The sequence below is a fragment of the Desmodus rotundus genome, chromosome 3, assembly GCF_022682495.2.
Source record: "Desmodus rotundus isolate HL8 chromosome 3, HLdesRot8A.1, whole genome shotgun sequence".
NCBI lineage: Eukaryota > Metazoa > Chordata > Mammalia > Chiroptera > Phyllostomidae > Desmodus > Desmodus rotundus.
In genome coordinates this window covers 155,191,420-155,218,865 of record NC_071389.1, presented here as the reverse complement: position 1 = coordinate 155,218,865, position 27,446 = coordinate 155,191,420, and the positions used below count along the sequence as shown (strand labels likewise).

General features: G+C 43.5%; 2 protein-coding genes and 1 pseudogene across 2 annotated transcripts in view; 2 read left to right on the top strand and 1 right to left on the bottom strand.

Moving 5' to 3' along the window:
• Window positions 1-21,053, bottom strand: part of ASB8 (ankyrin repeat and SOCS box containing 8) — a 35,145-nt gene extending 14,092 nt beyond the window's left edge. The window contains exon 1 of the mRNA XM_053921567.1: window positions 20,936-21,053. The gene's annotated coding sequence lies outside the window, so the exon portion shown is untranslated. The remainder of the gene's footprint in view (window positions 1-20,935) is intronic.
• Window positions 8,518-9,231, top strand: LOC123478214 (ERO1-like protein alpha; annotated as a pseudogene).
• Window positions 21,054-24,051: 2,998 nt separating the features above from the next.
• CCDC184 (coiled-coil domain containing 184) lies at window positions 24,052-26,361 on the top strand. The gene has a single exon (XM_024575668.3). It carries the CDS (start codon window positions 24,551-24,553, stop codon window positions 25,136-25,138), a length of 588 nt encoding a protein of 195 aa, XP_024431436.1. The 5' UTR covers window positions 24,052-24,550; the 3' UTR covers window positions 25,139-26,361.
• Window positions 26,362-27,446: the final 1,085 nt, after the last annotated feature.

Here is a 27,446-nt window from a genome sequence, read left to right as displayed (position 1 = left end):
ATGCAAACACAGCCAGCGCCAAGTTTCCATTTCTGACTGTAGCGCTAATTACTTACCCATCTACGCTAATTGTGTCATCTACGTTTCTGTTTACAGATCCGCACAGCAGGATGAGAGTGACAACACACACCCCAAGGGCTAATTTCACAAAACTTAGATCATATTTGTGGAGAGTGGCTTTGTAAACTATATAAATGTTGGTTCTTATCTACGTCGTCTTTGCATTATTTTATATTTGTTCAAGGAGGTTACGAACATGTAGGCTTTCCAGTTACATTTTAAGCACCTCTAAACAGCACCTCAGATTCCCTGCACTTACCTCCTGGCCCCAGCATGCTCCCAGACTCCCAGGAGGTACTAGACAAATGCAAACTGAACTGAACTGGAGCGAACTGCCCTCCCGAAGCCGAAGCCCAAAGCCGGGGACAGTGGAATGCCAAGGCACTATGAAAGGAAGACCGAAAGGGAGCTTTGGAAATAGAGTAAAAGAAAAAAAAGAGTTCAGAGAACTATAGTGTCAGCCTCATGACATTTTTTGTGCACTTAAACCTTGTCCTAGAGAAACTAATTCACCCGAGAAAAGAACAGTATTAATGTGCAGCAGGGGCAGCCCGCGAGACGTGCCATCGGGCTTGAACAAGGGCTTCTTTCAGAACCTGCTCAGGGGCAGACACGCTCTCCGTGTTCCAACTCCACTCTTCTTCCCTACACTCTCCCCAGGGCTCGGGGAGATTTATGAATCACTGTTTTATGTTTTTAAATTAGCTTTTCGTTAATGTCTTATTATTCCTGGCCCTACAGTCAGTCCACTATCCAAATAATTTTGAAAGATTTTGAGACTTCAAAGAAAAAAATTGTCTGAGGGATTTTGAAAAAAATTTAGTAAAAATACAAATAACAATGTTAATAATAGTATTTAAATTTCTTATTCATGATACCGTTGTCCCAAAAATGTGGGCAGTCATAGCTAAATTTCCTAGCAAATAAGACTGCAGTACACAAAGTGTAGCAGGAGAGATTTTCAGATTGTTCAAGGGAGGAAAATTAACAGAGGAAATGCCACTTGCTTGGTACCAGTGGGCGGTCTAGACTGATCTGGAGAATCCTGCTGGCAAAGAAATGATTGGAATCTCTGAATCAATTTTAGGGGCTTGAGAAGCAGTCTATGGTCCATCTCAGAATTCTGGGCTCGCTTGAGTCCTGTGCTACATAGGAGTATGTCTCCCCCTGGAGGGCAAAATAGAGCATTTGTTCCTTCAGGCTTCTTGCTCAGAGTTCAATAATAATTCGTTCATTCACCCATCCATCCAACAGATACTTATTAACTCCCATTACTATGATGTTCCTTATGATAGATGCCGAATATCCAGCTGAAAATAAGATGAACATAGTCCTTGCCTCCAGGGAAATTGTACTTAGTGCGAGAAATAAGCATTAGATAAAGAATCTTGAATGCCTCAAAACTCACAATAGCGATAAAAAAAAGGTTTGGAAGGCAACACGGCCATTCTACAGAGTACCTCAGTCATACTAGGAGGTCAGTGGCAACTTGCCTGAGCACAGATCTGGAAGATGAATAAATATAACCAGATCAGAAGTGTGGGGGAGGTGCAGGGAGTGGGCTTTCCAGCAAATGAAAAAGAGTGTTCAAAGACTCCTAGGGAGAAGAGCTTAGGAAGTTGGAGGAAGAGGAAGAGGCCGGAATAAGGAATTGGGGAAACAAGCTGAAGCTGGAAAAGCAGAAATGCTCCTGATCAGGCAGTGTCTTGGGGAATATGTTAAAGATTCTAAACTTCATCCAAAAAGAATAGGAAGCTATTGATAGGTTTGATAACCACATCTGTGTTTCCCAGGATCACTTTGATTTCCTGATAAAGAATGGATTACAGACAGGGAAGAGTAAGGATTAAAATGGGGAAAACGGAAGTTTGGTGGTCTAGGCAAGAAATAATGGGGACTTCGACTAGGGTAGTGGCCATAAAAAAGGAGAGAAGGGGGTGAATTTGAAGTATTTTACTGTGAGAGTTGATACACTTGGTCATTAATTGCAAACTGAAGATGAAGGGGCACAGATTGTCGAGAGTGATTCCTAGATGTTTTGTGTGTATGTGTGTGTGTGTGTGTGTGTGTGTGTGTGTGGCAGGTGGAGGGGTCTGATCAAATATCAGCTCATCAAATTTTCATGGAGGCTTCCCCTATATGGCAGGCACTGTATTTGGCACTAGACACTGGAAGTTAAAAAGTGAAGACAATACAGGATCCTCGCCTGAAAAAAACTTTTGGCTAACAGAGTTATCTTTTAATAACTCTTGATATAATTAATGGATTACTTCAATATACAGTATAAATGCAAGAATGAACAATAGCCAGAAGGAGCCCAGAAAAAAGGCACCTGTGCACAACCTGGGGGACCAGAGAGGAACTTAGAGGAGATGATAACTGAGCCAAGTCTAAGGGCTAGAGGGGGTAAATACAGTAACAGACATTGGGAGTTCTCCGCTTCCCTGCCAGGGAAAAAGACGGAATAGTTTATTTAGACCAGCCGTTCTATTGAAAACAATTAAAATATTAGCCAGAATTTTTTTTTAAATCTCCTTAAAAGTATCCAAGATAGTTTCAAATGGGATTCTTTAAATACATATAATCTCAATTCTATTCCAAAGCACAGAAAAATGACTTCAAAAATATTCTCTATAAAATAAATATAACATTGAAACTAAAATTTGAAAAAGATTGTTCAAAAGAGAAAATTACATAGCAACCTCATTCATTAATATCAATGCAAAAATCCTAAATAAAATATTAGCAAACAGAATCAAACAGCATGACATGTTATTACCAAGTGGAAATTGTTTCTGAAATGCAAAGATGGTTTAATGTTAGGAAATACATTAATATATTTAATAATAATGATATTTTTAAAAAGATCTTGCAGTTATCTCCATAGTGCTGGGAAAACATTTGAGGAAGTTCAAGGCGTATTCCTAATAAAATAATTTTCAAAAGAAGAAGAGAAGAATATTTTTCTCAGCTTCATAAAGCGTCTTGCTTGCTAGCATCTTAATATTTTAATGGGGAAACATTGGAGACATCCCTGCTCATGTCAAAAACCAAACAAGGATGTCCGCCCCACCATAACGCCTAGCATGGTGTTGGAAGTTATTTGCCAGTGTTGCTACAGAGAAAACAAATAAATGTATGAAAGTTATAAATAATATCATGGTGTGTCTAGAAAATGGGAGCAATCGATGGAAACACTACTGCAAACAAAGAGATGATTCAGGGCCCTGGCGGGTAGCTCAGTTAGGTAGAGCATCATCCCATTGCGCCAAGGTTGTGGATTCCGTCCCTGGTCAGGCACATGCAAGAGTCAACCAGTGAATGCACCAGTGGGTGGAACAACACATCGATGCCTCCCTCTCTCTCTCTCTCTCTTTCTTTCTCTCTTTCTCTCTCTCCTCTTTCCCCTCTCTCTCAAATTAATAAATTTTTAAAAAAGATTCAATAAGGTAGTAGAACATAAAAGAAATTTACAGAAGGCTTCATACCTACAAGGAAGAACCAGTTAGAACCTAGAAGACAACATCAACATCCAATTTGTAATAGCAACCATAGCTATAAAACTCCTAGGAATCAAATCAATAAGAAATATGTAAAAATCTGAGAAAAACTTTGCTTATAATACTTCCCAAAGACTCGAAAGTGGAATCAAGCAAATGAAAGATACCTTATGTGAGTTTGTAAATTTAATATAATTTCAATACAAATTCTAAGATTTGTGTTTGTTTTAACTAGACAGATTGATTTTTTTTTACTTTAATTATGAGCTCACAGGAAGTTATAAAATAATATATAGGAAGGTCTCATGTATCCTTTGCCCAGTTTCCCTCAGTGGTGACATCTTGTGTAACTATGTACAAATGAGTATCAGGAAATTGCAATTGGTACAATTCACAGGGCTTATTCAAATGTCATCAGTTATATGTGCAGTCATTTGTGTGTGTATATAGTTACATACAATTTTGTCATATGTATAGGTGGGTGTAACCACCACCAACATAATTAAATCAAAGTACAGAATTTTTCCATCATCATAATGCTTCTTTGCATTATCGCTATGTACACTAATTTACTTTTAAGTTCACATGAAAAAAATAAACAAGAACTTACAGGAAAACACTAAAAAGAAAAGCAATGAACAGAGACTGGTCTTATCAGACATCTAAAATAAGTAAGACAGCCCTGGCTGGTGTGGTTCAATCGACTGAGTGCTGGCCTGCAAACCAAGAGGTTGCAGGTTCAATTCCCAGTCAAGGCACACGCCAGGGTTGTGGGTCAGGTCACCAGTGGGGGGCATGCAGAGGCAACAGATCAATGTAAGTGTGGGCACCTTGATGTATGTCTCACACATTGGTGTTTCTCTCCCTCTCTTTCTCCTTTCCTTCCCCTCTCTCTAAAAATAAATAAATAATATCTTTTCTGAAAAGTTAAAAAAATAAATAAAATAATTAAGACTGTAGAATTGATACATGCATAGACAGAGATACTAATGGATGCATCAATCCAATACATAAAGAAATTTAATGTATGATAAAAATGTTGCAAAACGATGAAAAATGGACTTTAAATAAATGTTGTTGAAACAACTGGGTATCATTTGGAAAGAGGAAAACTGGATCCATAACTTACATTGCACGCCAAGATGGACTCCACCTGGACCAGTTACCTGAGCATAACAAAAACGGAAACCCTACAAACTATAGACGAAACATTGGTAGGTTTCTGTGTAATACACCCATGGGGGTAGTGGAAAAGCATTTCTATGATTCAAAATCTAGAATCAATAAAAGACCAAAAAATTCTATTACATAAGTTTTTTTTAAATTGCATGGCCTCAATACCATAAGTAAAATCAGAGACATGATTCACTGGACAAAATATTGGCAACTATACCACAGGAAAGAGTTAATCTCCTTAATGTGTGAAGAGCTTCTAGAAATAAAAAGACATAAATCCAGTAGAAAAGCGAGCATGAAACATGAACAGGTAGTTTTTAAAAATTCATGCAAGTGGCCCTTAAAACAGTGAAACAGACTCAACTCACTCAAAAAAGAAAAGCAAATTCCATTACACTGAGATAGCATTTCTTACTGTGATGTCAAAAATCCAAAAGTTTAACAACGCTGTTTGTTGCCAAAACTCGGGGGGAAGACAGTGACACGCTGCTGCTGGAAGTACAGAATGATGCAGCCCTGGAGGAGGGGAATTGGGTGTCACCTCACAAAACCACGAGTGGACGCATTCTTCCTTCTACCCAGCAATCACATTTTCTAGGAATCTATACTAAAAGTACATTTGCATGAACTTGAAATGAGGCATGCACAAAATTATTTATTGTGGCATTATTTTAATGGCAAAAGACTAGAAACACCCCAATACTACCAACAGTGAGGAGCTGAATAGCCAAATAAACTATTTCTATGTGTTCCTGTAGAATAATTGTCACAGTGTACTACATGAGGTGAGGTGCAGAACAGTGTGTATGGTAGCTACTTTTGTACAAAATAAAACATTGAAGGATAATCCAGAAGCTTATAAAAATGGCATCACAGTAGGTGGGAAGGGGGATCAGGGATCAGGGCATAGGAATGGAAGGGAGACTCCAAGACACCTTTTTATGTGGTTTTGACTTTAGAATCATTTAATTATTTTACATATTCTAACAGTCATTTAAACCAAAAAGAGTAAAAAGAGCAATCCCTAAAATTGGAACAACTAAAATAAACCTAAATGTATATGAGATTGGTAACATAACCAAAGAAAGAATGATTTCAAATTACTTTCGAACACAGGACTTTGTCCTTTTTTAGTAGGATAGATTCTAAGACAAAGCAAACTGCAAGGAACTCACTTCACTGTGTAGTTGTATTGTTAGCACTAATACTGGTATTGTGAAAGGGTTTTATGTATGTTATAAGATAAAGTGATTAAGTTCAGTGTAAGAAGTAATAAAATATAAAGTCAAATAATTTTAAAAATTAGTGCTTTACTTAAATTTAAATTAAATCTGTAAGCTGCAGGTATTCTGAAGAAGGCACCAATCTCACTGAAGAACATGAACAAGTGAAGTAACTTGGAGCGATGGGTGAACCTCTGAGTGAAGAAAATTGGTCTTCAGGGAGCCAAGTGTGATGACTCCTCAGAAAACTTCTGCAAAGCTGACGACATACAGAACCCTGACACTGAATATGTAGATTGTCCTTAATTCTAAGCATTACACAGTTATGAGAGAGCAGATTCTTGGAAGATAGTGAATATAATCCTCTATGAAGAAAATTATTTCAAGTCACAATGAAAAGATCTTTAAATATTTTCACTTTTGATAAAAGGAAATGAAGAGAATATTTTTCACTGATGGCTACAAGATTTCTGTGTAAACACAAAAAGGGCCATCTACATGGCCCTGTAGTTCATCTACATGGCCCTGTAGTTCATCTACATATCTGAACTACATGCAAGCATTAATGTGCATTAGATGTAAGATAGCCTTTACAAGATACCTGTTTGGAAAAGAGATGGGGACACACATTACAGAATTTCACCAGTGGGCTTGATGGAGTCTTGACCAAAGAGGAAAATCCAAGGGGCCTTGCATTTTCTCTACTTGAAAGAATTAAGGCCTTGACTTCTGGTCAAGGTGGTGGCACAGGTAGACATGGCTTGCCTCTTTGCACAACCACAACAAAATTAAAACTAAAATATAGAACAGCCATCACTTAGAACTCACTGAAATTGAGTTGAATAGATGTCTGACAACTACATAATAAAAGACTGGTAGGAGGGGCGCAAGGCAGAACGGGCTGGTCCCACACCAACTGTGGTGGATAAAAATTCAGGAGGGATGTCTCAGGAGCAAGGAGTCCCAGCCCCACACTAGGCCCCCCATCCCAGGGTTCCAGTGCCAGAAAGATAAGTCCCTACAACTTCTGACTGCGAAAACCAGTGGGGAATGAATCAGTGGAAGAAACTCCTGGAGCCCCAAGAAGTTCCTCTTAAAGAACACATACATGGACTTGCCTACTTAGACTCACTCCCTCTGGGCTCTGGCACCAGGAGGCGGCTTGATGGGCACCAGTGGCGGGCAGGGGGAGGCTTAGGTATCTGGCATCAAGGGGCACAGAAGTCATTGTTCTCTTTCTGGACCCTCCCCCACAGAGTCGGCAGACTGGTGCCTTAACTAAGATTCCATCAACCTGGCTCATGCTGTTTGACCCACTTTGGAGATCCCCAGAGACTCCACCCCACCCAACTTATGGGCCCACTCAAGCTGCTTTTCCATATGAATGGCTCATGCTTCACAAATGTATAAATCCTCTCAAACAAGCAGCAGCTGGCCTCAGTGAGCCCCAGCCCCAGTACTTGCAGCCTAGATTCACAGCTTGGCTTCGCCTGGGAATCTCCAAGCCCAGCACAAGTAGCAGCCATCTCAGATTGCTTTATAGCTCAGGAAGGATGGCCCCAGGCAAAAAACAGGTTGGGGGCTAATCTTGGCCTCCACCACCCGGGAAACCCGGGGACCAGTGCACCCAGTGGACAGCTACAGACCACATCAGAGCACCACCACCCTGCCCCTGCACAGCTGATCCTCCACGGAGGGCAAAGGCTGATGGTCAGTGGTCACAGCCAGTCCTTGCAGCTGACTGGCCTGGGTAAATCCCTCCCATTGATCTGCCAACAGCAACCAAGGCTCCACTACAACAGGAGGATGTACTCAGCCCACATGAAGGGTGCACCTTGAGTACCCAGCTTGGGTAACAGGGGAGGCCTATAGGACACCTACTACATTAGGCCACACTACCAAGACACAGAGTCAAAGCAACTCTACCTAATACATAGAAACAAACACAGGGAGGCTGCCAAAATGAGGAGACAAGGAAACATGACCCAAATGAAAGAACAGATCAAAACTCCAGAAAAAGAACTAAACAAAAGGGAGATAAGCAATCTATTGGATACACAGTTCAGAACACTGGTTATAAGGATGCTCAAGGAACTTAGTGAGGACCTCAGCAGCATAAAAAAGACCCAGTCAGAAATGAAGGATACACTAATTGAAATAAAGACCAATTTACAGGGAAACAACAGTGAAGTGGATGAAGCCGAGAATCAAATCAATGATTTGGAACATAAGGAAGCAAAAAACAACCAATCAGAACAAGAAGAAGAAAAGAGAATCCAAAAAAATGAGGATAGTGTAAGCAGCCTGTGGGACAATTTTAAGCAATTCAACATTCACTTCATAGGGGTGACAGAAGGAAAAGAGAAAGAGCAAGATATTAGAAATCTACTTGAAAAAATAATGAAAGAAAACTTCCCTAATTTGCTGAAGGAAATAAACATGAAAGTCCAGGAAGCACAGAGAATCCTAAACAAGATGGACGCATAGGGACCCACCCCAAGACGCATCATAATTAAAATGCCAAAGGTTAAAGATAAAGAAGGGTTGGGTGTGGGGGAATGGGTGAGAGGTGAGGGGATTAAGAAGTACAAACAGGTAGTCACAGAATAGCCATGGGGGTGTAAACTATAGTATAGGAAATGGAGTAGCCAAAGAACTCACACACATGACCCATGGACACAGACAATGGTGGGGGAATTGCCTGAGGGAGTGGGAGGTGCTGGGTGGAGGGGGGCATCTTGAGGAAAATCAAAACAACTGTAATAGCATAATCAATAAAATATAATTTAAAAAAGAAAAAAATCAAGGCCTTTATCTAAAGTATTACCATTCTCTGGGCACCCAGATTTTCAACTATTCACTGGAAATGAAGTTCAATATTTAGAAAACAAAGTTATTCTTGCAAATATTTCACAAAGCCAAATCATTTCTTTTGTATTTTTATGTTCATTTTTTGTTTGGGATAGAAAATGGAGCATGATAATTACAGGCAGAATTTAGTCTTCATTATAGAAGTCTTTCCAAAATTACGGGTCATGTTGGTAAGCTTAAATGTCAAATGTGGGAAAATATTCAGACTCAGGGTTTGGACCTTGCTTTGAAGGTCTTATTTTCAAAGAAACTGACAGCAAGTATGCAGAAAGTAGGCTCACTTATGAATGCCATCTAACCAAACAAGAAATAGTATCATTGTGTTTATTGCATTTGCAAGAATTTCAAAAGTGTAAAAAAAATTGGAAAACTTCAGGAACTTGCTGCACAATATTCATTAAAAAAATTAGTTGAAATGTGCCCATTTTTGGAAATGGAGGCCAGAGTAGAAGAGCAATGAAAGTTAAAAGTCAAAATTTTTATATAAAGTTACCTTCCTTCTTTGTTTTTAAAAAAATTTAGAGAGAGGGGAAGGGATGGAGAAAGAGAGGGAGAGAAACATCAATGTGCAGTCTCCTGTCATGCACCCCCTACTGGGAACCCGGCCCACAACCCAGGCATGTGCCCTGACTAGGAATCAAACTGGCAACCCTTTGGTCCACAGGCCAGCACTTAATCCACTGAGCTACACAAGCCAGGGCTAAAGTTACTTTCATTAGAGGAGGGTTATATTGTTTAAGTAAACAGTTTTATTTCGTAATTGAGTTGAATTTAAATATGTATAATGTTATTGTAAGTCAAATTAATACTTCAATACTGTGGCACATATTTTATAGTTTAACATTAAATAAAATCAGGGTTATCACATTTTTAAAAATGAATAAAATTAAGAACTTTTGTGTGGAAAATATAGCAAACTATAGACTACAAATAAAAGATTAGAGAACTTGAAGACAGCGTTCTTATGCAAGACGGAGAAGTAGAAACTACTCAAAATGAAGTACTGAAAGAACAAGAACTGACAAAGAAAGGATTGGAGTGTGAAGCGATCTGTAAGACATATCAAGCAGTTCGATATACATGCAACTGAAGATTCAGAAGAGCTGGGGTTAAAAAAAAATTTAAAGAAATAATGGCTAAAAAATTTCCAAAATTTGAAAGCTCAGTGAAATCCAGGCAGAATAAACTTAAAGAAAACCAAGACACATCATAATCAAACTACTTAACCCAAGGGTACAGCAAAACAATTCTAAAAGCAGCCAGATGAAAAAAGACAGAGCTCATATACAGCAGGCACTGGCAAACTATGGCCCAAGGGTCAGATCTGACTCACCTCTTGTTCTGTAAGAGAAGCTGAGTTGGAACACAGCCCCACGCATTCATTTACTATTTGCTATGGCTGCTTCTGTGCTACGATGTCAGAGCTGAGTAGCTGCAGCAGGGACTATATGGCTTACAAACCCTGACAGATTTACTCTCTGGCCCTTTACAGAAAAGTTTGCCATCTCCTGCTATAGAAGGACAAAATAATAATAAAATACCAGCAGATTTCTTTTCTTTCTTTCCTTTGTAATCCTCACTCAAGGATATGTTTACTGATTTTAGGGAGAGAAACACTAACGTAACATAGAAACATCGATCAGTTGCCTCCCGCAGGTACCCTGACTGCAGATCAAACCTGAAACCTAAGCACATGCTCTGACCAGGAATTGAACCTGCAACTTTTTTGTGTGCCAGATGATGCTCCAACCAACTGAACCACCCGGCCAGGGCTGCCAGCTCATTTCTTTAAAAGCTATGCAAGTGGAAGCCAAGGTGAGCCCAGAAGATTTTCCCCAGCAAAAATATCTTTCAGCCCTGGCTGGTGTGGCTCAGTGGTTTGAGTGATGAAGGCCTGCAAACTGAAAGGTCACTGGTTCAATTCCCGGTCATAGCACATGCCTGGCTTGTGGGCCAGGTCCCCAGTTGGGGGCATGTGAGAGGCAACCATACATTGATGTTTCCCTCCCTTTCTCCCTCCCTTCCCTTCTCTCTGAAAATAAAGAAATAAAATCTTTAAAAAAGATATCTTTCAAGAATAAAGGAGAAATAAAGACTATTTTAAACAAACAAAAAATAAAATGTTAAAGGAAGTTCTTCAGATTAGATAAAAAATTTGATTCAATAAAAGGAAGAGAGTGTGAAAGGTGATAAGTTGTAAAATAAAAACATATTTTTCTCAATTTTAATCTTTTGAACAGATAAATGACTAAAGTAAAAGTAATAAAAGTGCACTGGGGTTCCAGTACATGGAGAAGTAATAGCTGTGGCAACCAGAACACAAAGGACGTGAGGGAGGAAGTGACAGCGGGTTGTTGTAAGCCTCTTGCACTCGTTGAAGGTAGACTGGTAAGTTAAGGGTATATCTGGTTGAACTCTTGAGCTGCATCGTCCAATCAAGTAGCTACTCACCACACGTGGCTATTAAAATTAGGGCAAATTAAAAATCCAGTTTCTTAGTCACACTAGCTAAACTTATTAAATAACCGCATGTGACTAGTGGTTGCCCATGTTGGACAGTGCAAATACAGAACAATCCATTCTCCACAGAAAGTTCTGCTGGAAAGCACTGCTCTACAGCAATGACAACGACAATAAAACAAAGCAAGGGAAAGAGAAAAGGAGAGGAAGAGCTAATTAGGAATCATTTAAAGATTCATTTAGTCTAAATATTGGAATGGAAATAAAAAAAGAAACAAAGAACAGATGAGACAAATAGGAAACAAAAATAGCAAGCTTATAGATTGAAATCCAATCTAATTAATAATTTTAATAAAATTAAATGGTTTAAATATCTCAATAAAGGGTAGAGATGGTCAGATTGGACAAAAAGTAAGGCCCGTGTATTCTGTCTGTAAGGAACCCACCTTAAACATAAAGGTACAGATATCATAAAAAGCAAAAATGAAAAAAATATACCGCACAAACATTTAAGCCCCCCAAATCTGAAATAACATCATTAATATCAGACTAGTAATTATTAGAGCATTGAATATTAGCAGGAATAAAGAAGGGCCATTTCATAATGATAAAGTGGTCAATTCACCCAAAGGACATAAGAATTCGAAACTATTAAAGACATAATAAAAGAGCTTCAAAATATAAAAGCAAAATCTAATAGAAATGAGAAATGGATAAATTTACAAATATAGTTGAAACCCAAATATTAATTTTTACCGTTAAGTATAATTGGACTAAATGCTCTAAATAAAAAACCAAAGATGCCACAATAGGTAAAAGGCAAAGCAAAACAAGGTCTGCCTATGTGCTGTCTACCAGAAATACACCTAAAAGTTAAGGAAAACGAGGTTGAGCATAGAATGGAAAAGGATTTATCATGTTCCTCATCCAAAGGGAAGCTGTTGCAATTACATTATATTAATATAAGTCAAAATGAACTTTAAGGCAAAAAGCATTATTACTGAACAAGAAAACCACCTAATAATGAAAAAAATGTTCCATTCACCAGGAAGATGTGACAATTTAAAAATGTAAACTACACTTACAATACAGCCCCCGAATACATACAGCAACACTTACCAGAACTATAAGGACAAATCCCCAAACAGAGAGGAAGATTACAGTAACCCCTTCTTAGGGATGTGTCGTATAAGTAGACAAAATCAGTTCGGATATGGAAGATTTTTATAAACAGTTTACAGATTTGTTTTAAATGTACTAAATATCCAAACCTTGCACTTAATAAATGCAAAACACATTCTTTCATGATGTATATACATAACAATTATCAACAAAAACTTGTCTATTGGATAAGTTTTAACAAATTTATAAAGGTTGATATTGAACCAAAAGTGTTCCTCAACTACTAGATTTAAGCCATTGATCAATAAGAAAAAGACAATTAGAAAATTTCCGTGCTTGGAAATTAATATTCATTTATTCAACAAATATTTAATGCATGCTTACTGTGAGCTAGGTTCTGTTCAAGGCACTTGGGATTATATCAGAGAGAAATGAATAATTAAAACTCTGACAATTCCCAGTGTTGGAGAGAATGTGAAGTAATGAGAATATTTACTCTGCTGGTGAAGTGTAAATTATTGCAACTGCTTCTGAAAACAATTTGATCTTCTCTGGTAGAGCTGAAGGTGAGCATAACCTGTGATTCAGCAAGTCCACCCACATGTATAACTTCGGAAAATCTTTTGCACTGTAAGACATGTACAGGGATACTCAGAGCAGCATTGCTAGTAATAGCCCAACTCTGAAAACAACTGAAACGTCTGTCCACAGTAGAATGCAGATAAACACATGGCAGTGTGTTCGTACAGTGAAAACAGTAGAGAAATAAAAGTGAACAAGCACAGGTACCCCAACAACTTCGACGACTTTTATGTGTACAAGGTAAAAACGAAGCAAAACACAAAACAATACATTTTGTGATTCCATTCATATACATTGTGAAAGAATAAATTCACTGTGACGCCATCTATATAATGTTCAAAAACAGGCAAAATTACACTATATTGTTCAGGGATGTATGAACATGTGATTGATAAACTATTTAAAAAGGAAATTATTATCAATATTATAATCAAGATAGTGTCTACCCATAGGAGGGAGATGATTTTGACTCCAGCATAGGAATGGGAGAACTTCAGGTAGCGGAGAGAAGGAAATGCTTGCAATATTCTGTTACTTGACCTGGGTAGTGATTGATTATACAGGTATTGTCTTTATTCATTAAATTGTACATGTATGTTTATTTAGCTTTATATATTTGTGTTATATTTCACAATGAATAAAGATCCAAAAGGAAAGGAAAGAAAGGCATTTTAAACATAGAGAGCAGCATGAATAAAGGCACGCAGGCATGAAAGTTTGCTGCGGGTATGGGAATTACAAGTAGGTTTGTGCATCTTGATGGTAAATAGGGAGGCAGAAGAGCTGGAAAACCGAGGCTGGAGGCTCTAGGAAGCCTTTGGGACATTTAAAGATGGGTTGTAAAGAGACTCAAATCCGAACTTGAGGTAGATTCTTTTGACTGCTGTGGGGAGATGGGTGGTAGGGAGGAGAGGATGGGGAAGGGGCAAAGGAGAGGCTGAAAGGGAAGCTATCACAATCCTCCAGGCAGGAGATAACAAGGACCTGAAATTTACTAGTAGAAATGGGGAAGAGGAAATGGGTTAAAGAAGTAACTGCGTCAGAGATTATGATAATCTTCCTACTTTGAAAAACACTTCCGCTACAGGACTCTGTCAATTTTGGGTTTGTGGTTAAAATGTGGGTTTTTAACCCAGAGCATAAATACATCTATTTCCTCTCAAGATAGAGGAAAACTCCGAAAAGCAAGCTTCCCCCCCAGTTTTCAAGGCCTCCTAAGAAGGAAATTCAGGCTATTTCTTCCCACACATCACCGTCAAGAAGTCCTTTAAGGAATCTTACTTAAATGCCTCACCCTGCCTCTTGCCCTCACAGTGGAATCCCAGAACGGTGCTGCCACCTTCTGTGCTCCTTTGCCTCAGAGCTACAAATTTACTGAGAAATCTTTATAGTTTTCCTTCTCTCACACATCTCTACTGATTATTCCCTTTCTTCCTTAGACACAAATTCCAGCCCTGGCATCATCTCCATGTTCCACCTCCATTTTCATAGAACTTTTGTCCATAATCACTCTTTTCTTTGAAGTTAAGGTCCCCTGAAACAGTAATAAAAGTCCACAAGTACGAAGCATAGGCCTATGTCCCACGGACCTTGCTACAACTTAAACACGAGGCGTTTCCACATTCTCATGACGTGCAACTGTGGGCAGTTTCTCATCTGTCACACCTGCAGATGTCTTGGGTGGTGCTCACTGCTCTGCTGAGCTGCAAAAGCCACTAATGCAATTGATGAGAGGGAATTGGTTTTTAGTAACAAAAGAAGCAGCTCCAAGTGGGTGTGTGATAGGGTACCGGACAGACTGGGATGAACAGGAGGGGGGGGGGGTGTGATTCAGGATCACCTTCCAAGGGGAATCGAGTCCCAGCTTAACGCATTTGAGCTGGGCAATCACCGGTGACCTGCACATTCACCCTCCGCTTCTTAGAGTCGCAGACAACGCTGTGCAGAAAAGCAAGGTCCTGAAGTTACCGCTAAGGTTGTTCAAAGATGAACCTTCATTCCCGGAATATTGTTTTTCTGACCTAGGCTTGATGTTTGGTTTTAATTTGGTTTTACTATCCTAGGAAGACTGATCGTTATCTCCTTTGTTACATATTTGATCAATGTAGATAATTTTTGTTTTGTTTTGGTTTGGTTTTAGAACAGAAGTAGGGAAGGCACAAGCAAAAGACAAAAGTCCTCAATTTTATTCCCGTAATAACTATCCTGAGCTAACATTACCCTAAGTTACCAGTCTACCAGTCCAGGGACTTAAAGGGAAGAGAAACACTATCTTAGAAGCACAGTAACCTTTCTACTTATTATGTCCCTTATCAGTTAGCAACCAATCTTAAAACCAGTAGCAGTGTGGTTTTTTTGTTTTGTTTTGTTTTGTTTGAGCCTGTCTCTAGTACAATAAGAATATAAGTCAGGAGATCTTCTCCTCGGCACACAGGATGGGGATACAGGCATCATCCCATTCTCAAACATCTTTGCGGGTAGGGGAGAGCATGCAGTCCCCTGACCCTGAGTTTTGACTTGCTATTTTGCAAGACGTGGAGACTTCCATGTGTCTTACAGTATTTCTTTGTTTAAAAAAACAAAACACCAAAGGGGCCATTTCATTGGTTGGGTGAACATAAGCCACAAATCACCAAAGGGGATGCTTGAAATCAAAGAAGCCAAATTGCTCTCTAAGATAAGGCAGAGTTGGAGCTCTGCAGACAACACATCCGTATGGAAGATGTTTCTCTTTCTAGGTATGGACTCAGGCTTCGTTCATTCATCTACTCAACAAATATTCACTGAGCCATTGTGCCAGGCACTATTCTAGCTGCCGGAGACATGGCAGTGAACAAAACCAAGCCCTCCTCTAGTGGATCTTATACCTTAGGTTGAGGTTAAAAAAACAAACAAACCACAATAAACAACCAAGTAAAAATATAGTATGACAGATGTTGGTAACTGCTGTGGAGAAGAATGAAGCAAAGTAAAGGGACGAGAGAGCTCTGGAGTGACGGGATCCTTGCGCCTTCAGCTGGGAAAGTGAAAGACAACAGACAAGCAAACAAAGCAGGCACTGTGCCTATAGACTGAGAGCCAGCGGTTGACGACAGGAAAGGGAGCTGTTTTCCCGCAACGGGTTTCAGGGTCTGGGTGAGATCTTGGAAAGGGCTCTTCCCCTCATGACGTTGCAGTACTTTGAAGATGTGGATTACATTTTGGGGACTCTGTCCATGATACCATCGTGAATACTAGAGCAGTTCCCATTTGTGTGGGGGGGAATGGAACAACAAGGCAGCCGACAATGCCTTCCTGGCCTTGGGATAGCATCTCGTAGCAGAAGGAAAGTGGCAGGAACCACTTTTGATGTCTCTTGAGAGGCGTGGAGAGGGCATAAATAGATGTGTTAGTAAGAGTGAGATCCGCAAAATTATGTATGAATTTCTACATCAAAATACCACAGACTTACTCGGGATATGACAGGGGTGAAGTGGAAGCTAACAGCAGTCAGTACTGAGGGACGCCAACGTTCTAAAGATTCTTTGGGATGGAAGGGAAGTCAGTGCTAGACATACGACAGTCCATAACTTGCCCAGATACTTGGACATAACTTTTTCTAAATTGAACTGAGATTCTGGCAAAACTGTCCCATAGTACCAGAAATCGTGAGTGTGCTCAGATGGTGTAACATTACTAACGCCTGATGGGGATTCTAACTTGGAGCCAGATCAGGCCCTGAGCTACTGGCAACTTTCTGGGGGCAGAAAATACATGAAGAGGATGGAGGGTGCATGAGGCCCCGCACCAGGGCTCCGAATGCCTCCGCGTGTGGCCAACTACCCACCATCCCTTAGACTGGAAGTCGTCGAGTGGCACAGGACAGATGACTGAATGTGCACTGACAGGGAAGAAGCCTCTGCAAGCGTTGACACAGGAGAAGCTGCTGCAGTGGGCGGTGCAGAGAGGGAACACAGGGCGGACGCCAGCAACACGGGTTTCGTTGGAATGAAAGGTTATTTTCAGGGGAAAATAAGACTGCATGAGAGGTTGGAAGGTTCCCTGGAATTCTTGTTCTGAGTAAAGTTAATTTGGAAGAGAAGGAAAGGAGGGCAGGGAATGTCCTTTAGTCCTAACAGTGGTTTGAGGGCACAGAGCCAGCAACTGGAAGACCAGCTCAGGCCTTCACTGAGGGGTGTGGGTGTACGGCTCAACCCCTGGCCAAGTCTGCAAGACACGAGCAGCGGTGGCCAACGTTTTGGCGTCTCTGGGCCACACTGGAAGAAGAGTTGTCTTGGACCACACATTAAATAAAAATGGATGAGCCAAAAAAAAGGTTTTAAGTAAATTTACGATTTTGCGTTGGGCCGCATTCACAGCCATCCTGTGCCGCACCCGCGGGCTGTGGGTTGGACACCCTGCACTGGGGTCTCTTGAGAGTGTAGACAGTTGGACTCCCTCTCCAGTCAGAGGCTCATAAGGGTCCAGGGTCCTTGAAAATTACCATGCCCATTTCTCTTTATAAGAGTGGAGGAGACGAGCAAACCACCTCCCATACCGAGATAATTCAGCCCGATGTGTGACAGACAAAACCCACAACGAGATGAATATTCTTAGCCTCTCCATCTTTCCTACCCTCTAGGAAGCGCCCCTGTCATTAACAGCTGGGGCTCCTGACACCTGTGCAGATTCGGGGCAGAATCAAAGGAGCTGAAACAAGGACAAGGAGTTTCTTCCTGCTGCAGAGAAAAAGAATACATCCAAGAATAAGTGAAAGGGCAGGGAGGGGAGCGTGGAAAAGCAAGGGCTGTGCTTGAGAGAAAGTCTGGCGGTGTTTGGGAAGAAAGGAGAGAGAAAGGCAGATGGCTATACCATAATGTGTGAGATGAATGGAGAAAGAGAAGTTTAAGATGTTTTCCTCTATGCTAAGAATGTAAACTTTTTACGAATTTTCCCAGAGACTATAATAAAAATCGACACTGCTTTATAATTCGTTATGGCCATTGGATGTTTTTCTTATGAATGTGATATCATGCTGAGACGGGCCACAAGGCAACTCAGCTTCGTAAAAGTTGAATTTGGGACTGTTGTCTGGGACTGCAGACCTAAGATGCAGCATTCTAAATGTACAGGAGTCAAGCCAGCATCTTCGCCGTGCCTGTTGGATGGATAGTGCGATAAGTACACAGACTGTACAAAATGAGCCTGGAGGTAAGCCAGACACAGGTAGAGGAAAATGGCGTAGACTACTAAGAATCATAATTGTAGTGAGAATGTTGTGTTTGAACCAGGTGTACCCGATGGAGACTCATGCCTACACAGCCTGGAGTCTTCCCCCGACCTTGGCCTATGAGGCTGAAATAAAGCAATAGCACAGCTAGGTGCTTCCCAGAGGACAGATAATAGGCAGGAAGCAGAAGAGGAGTGTGTAGGGGTTATTTGTCCTTGTTATACGGCACACTTTAGTGACATGGCCAGAGTATCCATTTACCCCCTTTTGCTTGGGAATAGACTCACTCAGCAAACCCTGGGGCACTGGTGTCTGGAGAGACCAGCCCTGTGACCCAGCAAGCCTACTGAAGCTCTACTTCACTTGCTGCATCTGTCCCTCGTATTTTTCTGAGATCAGAGCCTTCTGTTCTTCTTTGACTGGTTTTCAGCCACAATTCCTAAAGTAATCTGTTTCTGAATCTGAAGCATCAATTGTCTCCCCCTTACATTTGCAAGTCCTGCTACTAGTCCATTTCCCCAGTTCCCACCTACCCTTAGTTTTCATGTCTGACCTGGAGCTTGACTGGATCAGCTGCACCCCATGGTCTCTGCACCTGTTTCCCATGTTCTTTTGTGCTTCTCCAATATTTCCCCTCACTCTAGGCTCAGACCCCTTGAACTCTGAGTGGACTTCATGCCAGTGCCTCTGGGCAGCATGATGCAATCTTATGCTGAAAGCCTTGACATACATGGTATCCTCAACAAGAGTGGCAAAGGGCCTTGTATGATGGTATAATCCAGCTCCTACTGCGGGGGCTATGTTTAAAGTAAGGTTAAGGCTAAGATGAGAGGCCCTTCAGCTACAGGACAATGCTCCAGCCAACTGAGGCACACCGGCCAGGACAAGAGGCCCTACATTGGAGACAGGGTGACTCCTTGTAGATAGGAGGCACAAACTCACCTGAGGGGTACGGGAGCTGGCAAGATGAAATCATCCATGCCAAATGCTGGTCAAGAGATGTGAAGTAACAGACCTAGGCAAAACCCCTGCAAGTTATATCAGTCTTTTCTGATTATAGCAGAGGTCTTCAGGGAAGAACTGAACCTGTAAGCCCCGAGAATGTGCTCGCTATAAGTATGATCAGAAACTTAAGCTGGGTAAGCTCAGCTGGTTGGCTGTGAGTGTGCACACACATCTTGCCTCTGTTTCTAGTTTCTCTATAGTTTTTTTGATAAAGTCCTTTGGTAAATGCCAGGCCACACTGGCTTGCTTAGGGAAACCAAGGAAAAGCATTTTTGTCTTCTCCAGAGAGACCTTAGGAAGAACCCATGGGGCACACAGTGGAGGTAGTAATGATAGCCAAGGTAAGAGTGCCACGAGTTTGTGGAATGAAGTAAGGAAAGAAAGAGCAAGCAAATGGGATTGGATCATTTGTTTTAAAAAATACAATACTGCCCTGCCTGGTGTGGCTCAGTGGGTTGAGCGTGAGCCTGTGAACCAAAGGGTTGCTGGTTTGATTCCCAGTCAGGGCACATGCCTGGGTTGTGGGTCAGGTTCCCAGTTGGGGGCACATAAGAGGCAACCACACATTGATGTCTACCTCCTCTCTCCTTCCCTTTCCCTCTCTCTAAAAATAAATAAATAAAATATTTAAAAATAAATAAATAAAATGTTAAAAAAATACAATACTGTAGGGGTTTTAATTTGTCATATATTTGTTTAGGGAAATCAATTTTCTAATAGTTGCATAATACTGGATTATATCAACAATGCCTTAGATGAAACATTCTGTTATTTAGGATATTTCTCCACTTATTTCTATTTTAATAACAGTAAGACAGGCATAGGCCAAACAGCTCTCTAGTACCACAAAAGTTCCTCTGGACCAGCCCATTTCACTAGAGTATGCAACCAGGGAAATCCAAAATAACACATTTGCTATCCCTGAATCTCTAGTATACAAAATACTCACTCATACCTAAGCCTTCCCCATATTGGAGTGATATAATTTGTTTCTCCTCCCCAGACTTATTTCTTCTTGTGAACTTCATTTTTGGTTTCTGATCACTTGGCTTCTCCAATTTACTAAGGCCATTATTAGTTAGTATGCTGCTGCCCAGGTACTCTCTGCTTTTCAATCTGAAGTCATCTGTAACTATGTCAAATTCAAATTTTCTTCCCCCTCCCACTCTACACCTCAAATTGGGAAAGAAGTTGTCACAAAGGTTAAGACACTCAGTGTACATCTTTACCTGGGCACTGGGCCTGCCCAGGGCCTCCCCTGTTAGCTGATGCAGAAAATTATTCAGAGTTAGAAATGATACTATAGTCCGGTCAAGATGGCAGCATAGGTAAACATGGCCCACCTCCTCATACAACCACATCAATATTACAACTAAAATACAGAACAACTATCACTCAGAACCATCAGAAATCAAGTTGAATGGAAGTCTAACAACTACACGATTAAAAAAAAAAAAAACCAACCCACATCCATCCAAACTGGTAGGAGGGGCAGAGACACAAAACAGCCTGGTCCCACATCCACGTGTAATGGATAAAAATTCAGGAGGGATATCTTGGGAGTGAGGAGTCCTAGCCCCACACAGGCCCCCCAGCCCAGGGTTCCAGAGCCAGGAAGATAAGCCCCCATAACTTCTGGCTGCAAAGACCAGTAGGGATTGAGTCAGTGGAAAAAACTTCTGGAGTCCCAAGCAAGTGCTTCTTGAAGAACCCACAAACAGACTTACTCAGACTCACTCCCTCTGAGCTCCAGCACCAGGGTAGCAGCTTGAAAGGCACCAGTGGCAAACAGGGAAGAACTGAAAGTGTCTGGCATGAAGGCGAGAGCTGCAGGACAGTTTTCTCCTAGACAGAAAGAGAGGCAGAGGCTATTGTCCCTTTTCTGAACCCTCTCCCCACAGAGCCACATAGCTAGCAGGAGGCTGCCACATCTGAGACTCCATCAACCTGGCCAACACTGTTTGTCCCACCCAACGTATGGATCCATCTGAGCTGTGAAAAGGGACTTTTCCACATGTGTGGCTGGTCTTGGCTCATGCTTCACAATTTTCTAAATCCTCTCAAACAAGCAACAGCCAGCCTTAGTGAACCCCCAGCTGCCTGTACCTCTTGTGAAGTGGCCCCAGGCCCAGCACTAGCAGCAGCCAGCCTAGATTCATAGCTTGGCCTCACCTGGAACTCTCCAACCCCAGCACAAGTAGCAGCCATCTCAGACTACTTTATAGCTCAGGAAGGGTGGCCCTGGGCAGAACACAGGTGGGGGCTGAACTTTCCTTGCACCACTCAGGAAACCCCAGGACTTGCACACCCAATGGGCAGGTACAGACCACATCAGAGCACCACCACCCTGCCCCTGCACAGCTGATCCTCTGTGGAGGGCAGAGGTTGATGGTCAGTGGTCACAGCCAGTCCTTACAGCTGACTGGCCTGGGTAAATCCCTCCCATTGATCTGCCAACAGCAATCAAGTCTCAACTATAAGAGGAGGGTGTACTCAGCCCACACAGGGGGCACACCTTGAGTACCCAGCTTAGGTGATAGGAATGGCTGTGCCACTGGACCCTACAAGACACCTACTACATTAGGCCACACTACCAAGACACAGAATCAAAGCAGCCCTACCTAATACATAGAAACAAACACAGGGAGGCTGCCAAAATGAGGAAACAAAGAAAGATGGCCCAAATGAAAGGACAGATCAGAACTCCAAAAAAAGAGCTAAATGAAATAAAGATAAACAATCTATCAGATGCAGAGTTTAAAACACTGGTTATAAGGATGCTCAAGGAACTTAGTAAGGACCTCAACAGCATAAAAAAGATCCAGTCAGAAGCAAAGGATACACTAATTGAAATAAAGACCAATTTACAAGGAAATAACAATAGAGTGGATGAAGCTGAGAATCAAACCAATGATTTGGAACTTAAGGATGCAAAAAAAAAAAAAAAAAAAAAGCAATCAGAACAACAAGAAGAAAAAAGAATCCAAAATAATGAGGACAGTGTAAACTGCCTCAGAGACAACATCAAGAGGTCTAACATTTGCATCATAGGGGTGCGCAACGGAGGAGAGAAAGAGCAAGAAATTGGAAATCTATTTGAAAAAAATAATGAAAGAAAACGTCCTTAATTTGGTGAAGGAAATAGACACGCACGTCCAAGAAGCACAGAGAACCCCAAATAAGGCCCACTCCAAGACATGTAATGAAAATGCCAAAGGTAAAGATAAAGAGAGAATCTTAAAAGCAGGAGGAGAAAAGAAGGTAGTTACCTACAGGGGAGTTCCCATAAGACTGTCAGCTGATTTCTCAAAAGAAACTTTGCAGGCTAGAAGGGATTGACAAGAAATATTCAAAGTTATGAAAAGCAGGGACCTACAGCCAGGATTGCTCTACCCAGCAAAGCTATCATTTAGAATTGAAAGGCAGATAAAGAGCTTCCCAAACAAGAAAAAACTAAATGAGTTTATCAGCACCAAATCATTATATGAAATATTAAATGGACTTATGTAAACAAAAGATCAAAACTATGAACAATAAAATAGTAATACACATATCTATCAACAATTGAATCTAAAAAACAAGCTAAGCAAAGAACAGAGACAGAATCATGAAATGCAGAGCGTTTTGATGGCTGCCAGATAGGAAGGGGTTATGGGGGAACTGGAGAAGAGGTGAGGGGATTAAGAAGTACAAATAGGTAGTTGCAGAATAGCCATGGGGATGTACAGTACAGTATAGGAAATGGAGTAGCCAAAGAACTTATATGCATGACCCATGGGCATGAACAACGGTGGGATTGCCTTAGGAGTGGGGGTTGCTGGGTGGAGGGGATCAAAGGGGGGAATATTGGGACAACTCTAATAGTATAATCAATAAAATATATTTTAAAAAGAGATATTATAAATTACCCAGTCCAATCCCATAACAAACCATGAGAATGATTTATTAAAGGTCGCTGAATTAATAAGTGGCAGAAACAAAATTGCATTCGGGTCTCCTAAATCCAGTATGTGAGGGCTGCAGGGTTATGGATGAGAGAACGGGACATAGTGGTTCTTGTTACTCATTCAACAAATGTATTGAACACTTACTACGTGCCAGGCACTATTTTAGGTTCTGGGGATTCCGTGATGGTGATAGAGGGCGCGGAAGAGACAAAAATTCTCTGTCATTGTGTAGCTTTCATTCTCAAAATTTAAGTACTTTGTGTCACCATCGTGGAAAAACTCCCAATGGCCTGAGGAGGAGTGTTTGGGTCTCCTACAGGAGGGAATCCCCCCATCCTTTCCATGTTCCTGTGCTCTCCACTGCGCGAGGGGTGATTTACTGCAACGACCGAGGCGGAAACCTCAGGGGCGCCCTCCCTTGCCTCTGCACCTCCACCGCCAGATCGGTGCGCCGCCGCGCTCCGCTCTTGCCTGGGATTATTAGCGCCCGCTTCTCTACCCAGTCTACTTTCCTGCGAATGGCTGGAGGACAGAGAAGCCAGACCCGCTGTAGCGCCATCCTCTGAGAAAGGGTGGCGGGCGGGTGAATGTCCTTCCAAGGCAGTCGCGCTCAGTGCCTAGCGCCGCACCGGGGAAGGGACGAGCTCTCCCGGACTTGGGGGACTATGCAGCAACCTGCTCTCATGCTTTCCTGAGAAATACTGCAGCCACACGCTCTTTCCGGCCTCAGCTGGGGCCACTGCAGCGTTCCCACCCCTCCCGCCCCTCCCGCACGCTCACACACCAGAGCCCGACTGCAGCTTCCCAGCCATCCTCCCTTTTCTTCTCCACTTCCTGCTTGCCATGGCGACGCACGTCATTTACGTGGCATGCGTCGCCTTGGAAACAGGGGAGCATCCGCGGCGCGGCTGGGAGACCCGCCCCTGCCGCTCCAACCACACTCGCGGGCGCTGCCAGTTAACCGCCGAGGGGAGTCCCGAGCCCTACCCGCTACTGGCCTTGGTCTCGACCCGGGCCCCTCCGCAAATGCTTCTGTGACCCAGGGAATCGGCGAGCACTTGCTGCTCGTGGCTCCGAGAGGACGGCGCTGACACGGGCGCAGTTCCAGAGGCGAGGCAGGGCAGGGCGTCTTCGCCCCGGGGTGAGCGGGAGAGACTCCGGCCCTGGGACTCCTCTCGGGTCCTCGTCCCCCAGGCTCTTCCGAGCCTCCCCGGATCCTGCTGCTCCCGCCGCCGAGATTCCTCTCCGCGCGTCGGCTCCCCGCCCCTCTCGGAAGCCTCCTCTAACCTCAGCTCCTCCCTGTCGCTCCGGGGACTTCTCCCCCTCCCCCCTCCTCCATTCCGGGAGTCGGGCTGGATCGGACCCACAGCGGCCACCGCCCGCTTCTGCCATTCAATGGAGGACGGTCTACTGGAGATCATGACCAAGGACGGCGGCGACGTGCCGGCACCTCTGGAGGTGTCCACCGTGCCGGCCGTTGGGGACGTGATCTCCGGCGAGTACAACGGCGGCATGAAGGAACTAATGGAGCACCTGAAGGCCCAGCTGCAGGCCCTGTTTGAGGACGTGAGGGCCATGCGGGGGGCCCTGGACGAACAGGCCTCGCACATCCAGGTGCTCTCCGACGACGTGTGCGCCAACCAGCGAGCCATTGTCTCCATGTGCCAGATTATGACCACGGCGCCCCGCCAGGGCGGCCTGGGCGTGGTCCGCGGCAAGGGTAGCTTCCCGGGCGCCCCCAAAGAGCCCGAGACCCCTTCGCCTGGGATCGAGGACAGCGGTTTGCTGGGTCGCGATCCTGAGGACGAGGAGGACGACGATGAAGAAGAGAAGGGAATGCCCCGCTCCTCCACACCCACTAGTCACTGTGAGGGCTCAGAGAGCCCCTGTGCCGGTCTCCTTGCGGGGGACGGGCCACTTGTGGAGCCCCTCGACCTGCCCGACATTACCCTGCTGCAGCTGGAGGGCGAGGCCTCCCTGTGAGGGGCCCCGAGGGGCACTACTTTCCCGAGCTGGCTTTGGGTTTCCGAGTGCATGACGCGAGTGGACTGAACGGCGCGGTGCAGCACGCTTCCCTCCGGCCGCTGCGCTGTGGGTCAGGCAGAGAGAGACTCCTTGAGGAAGGATTTCTAGGGTGAAGGACTTTGGGAGCACCGAGAATTCTTTCTGCCTAACCAAGCGAGACGTAGCAAACTGCGGAAAGGTGAGGTTCCGGGAGAGGAAGCGCCCATCTCTGGACTCCCATCCATCCCCTACCCTGCCTTTTCCCCCTCCTCAGCCAACAGGAGAACCCCTGAATTGTGTAAATAAAACTCTGCTTTTTCTATTCTGAAAAAGAACTTAGCTGGGACTATGGCAAATAGTCTCTAACGATTTACCTAGAAATTAAGGAATTGGGGTATTCTGTTCTGGCAACAGAAAATTTCCCCTTCTGCTGAAATCCAAGATATTCGGCGCTCTGCAGAAGCCTCTCCCCTCACGCAGATCTTTGCGGCTGCTGATTGGTAAAGGAAGCTTGAGGAGGGAACTGCAGCCCTAGGAATCTGGGAGAATGGGGTTCCCAGGGCTCCTGGGCTAGAGGAGCTGGCTGTGAATGTGCATGAAGACACAATAGCTCAACCTCTAGGATTTTGCATGCAGAGCGGATCCTGCCTTCTCACTGACTACATCTGGAATTGCTTTTTCCACTCACTGGGACTTAGAGAACAAAGAGCCCAGTCCACAGGCAGAGACTTGGGGGTTCTCAGCAACAGCCCAGATTTAGGGGACATTTAAGGGGCTCTTGGGGGCCGCATCCAAAAACTGTCTCTCTCCTGGCTACACCCGCTTAACTTCAGTTCCTTTTCCTTTCGATGCGTCCCTGCCCGCTGCCTCTCGGTCTTGCCTCCATGTCTTGTGCGTGTTACGTGTGTCCACTTGTGTAGTAGTGTGTGAGCCCTGAGGGGCAGGGCGTGTGGCTCTGGTTTTAGGTTCAGGGGGCTTCAGACCCTTCTGCGAGCCCCAGGCTATCGTGGCGCTTACCCCTCTCCCTCCCTCTCCCCCCCCCAGCCAGGGCATGCAGCATGTGAGTGTCCTGAGGTTCTTAACTGACATGCCTCCCTTCCACCTCCTCAAGTGGTGACTTTGTGTGCCCTTCCTCCTCTGTGTATTCCTTCTCGATGCTTTTTCTTGGTGTTAACCTTAATAAAGAGGCATCATCTCCCCTTCTTGCTGACTGGTACCAGGGGGATGTCAGGGCTGGGCTTCTTGGCTCACTGCATGGACCAGGGCTCATTGGGAACTGCAGGGACCACATCATCCCTCCTCTCTCCTTGCTTCTGGTTCCAAGGAGATGACCATACCTGCCCTAGTTAGAACAGGCATTGCCTACGCTTCTGCTTTCCCTTCCATCCTGGACCTTGACCCCCAGCTGGACCGAGAAAGGACAGAGTATGTGTTGAGACTCCCAGACTAACAAGGGTTTTTAGTAGCCAGAACTCCAGATGTGCAGTAGACTTCTTTTCAGTGAAGCACCTGGCCCCTGAAAGATGATTTCTAAACCCGAGTCCTGGAATGGCGGGACACCTGTTTTGTGGGAGGGCTCAGGAGGGGGATTGTTTGTGAGGGATAGCTGGGGATCTCTGCGAGCAGAGTGACACATCACAAAGGAAACTGCAATAACTGCCTCGGGCCTCTAGTGGAGAGTGCCTCACCCCAGGGAGCTTACACTGACATCAGCTCTAGGCAGCGTCCTTGGGCTTCAGAGATTTCCCAAGGCTGCCCTAGAAAATTTGGAAAAAGAATGAGCTGCAGTGGTGTGTGTGTGTGTCTGTGTGTGTGCTTGCTGCTGGCTGCAGTGGAGAGAGCTCTGGAGTCACCGATCTGGGCTTGAATCTCAGTTCCAGCACTGAATGAAGGCTTGAGACTTAGATTCTGCATGTATAAAATGGGGACAAAAAGTTTTGGGGGAGAAAAATATCTAAGGCTCCGGGGAAGTCTTGTACAAATGTTAGTTTTCTTACATGTAGTTCTCTTGGAATGGGGTGGGTAGGGGAATGGTGATGACTGACTCCTCTGGGAAAACAAAACTACCTAGAGAAGGGTCTAGAAGCTCTCTGTTTATATAATCTTTCTCTAAAGAACTCTTATCCTTCAGAATAGTCAAGTAAAACCGGATGGTGAGATTCTAAGCTGACATGGGCCTTTTTATTATAAATGTAAAAAGTTATGGGCCATGAAGTTCTTCAGGGCCAGCCCTGTACACACAGCATGGCCACAGGAAGCTCTGAGTTGTGCAGTGGCTGGGGAATGT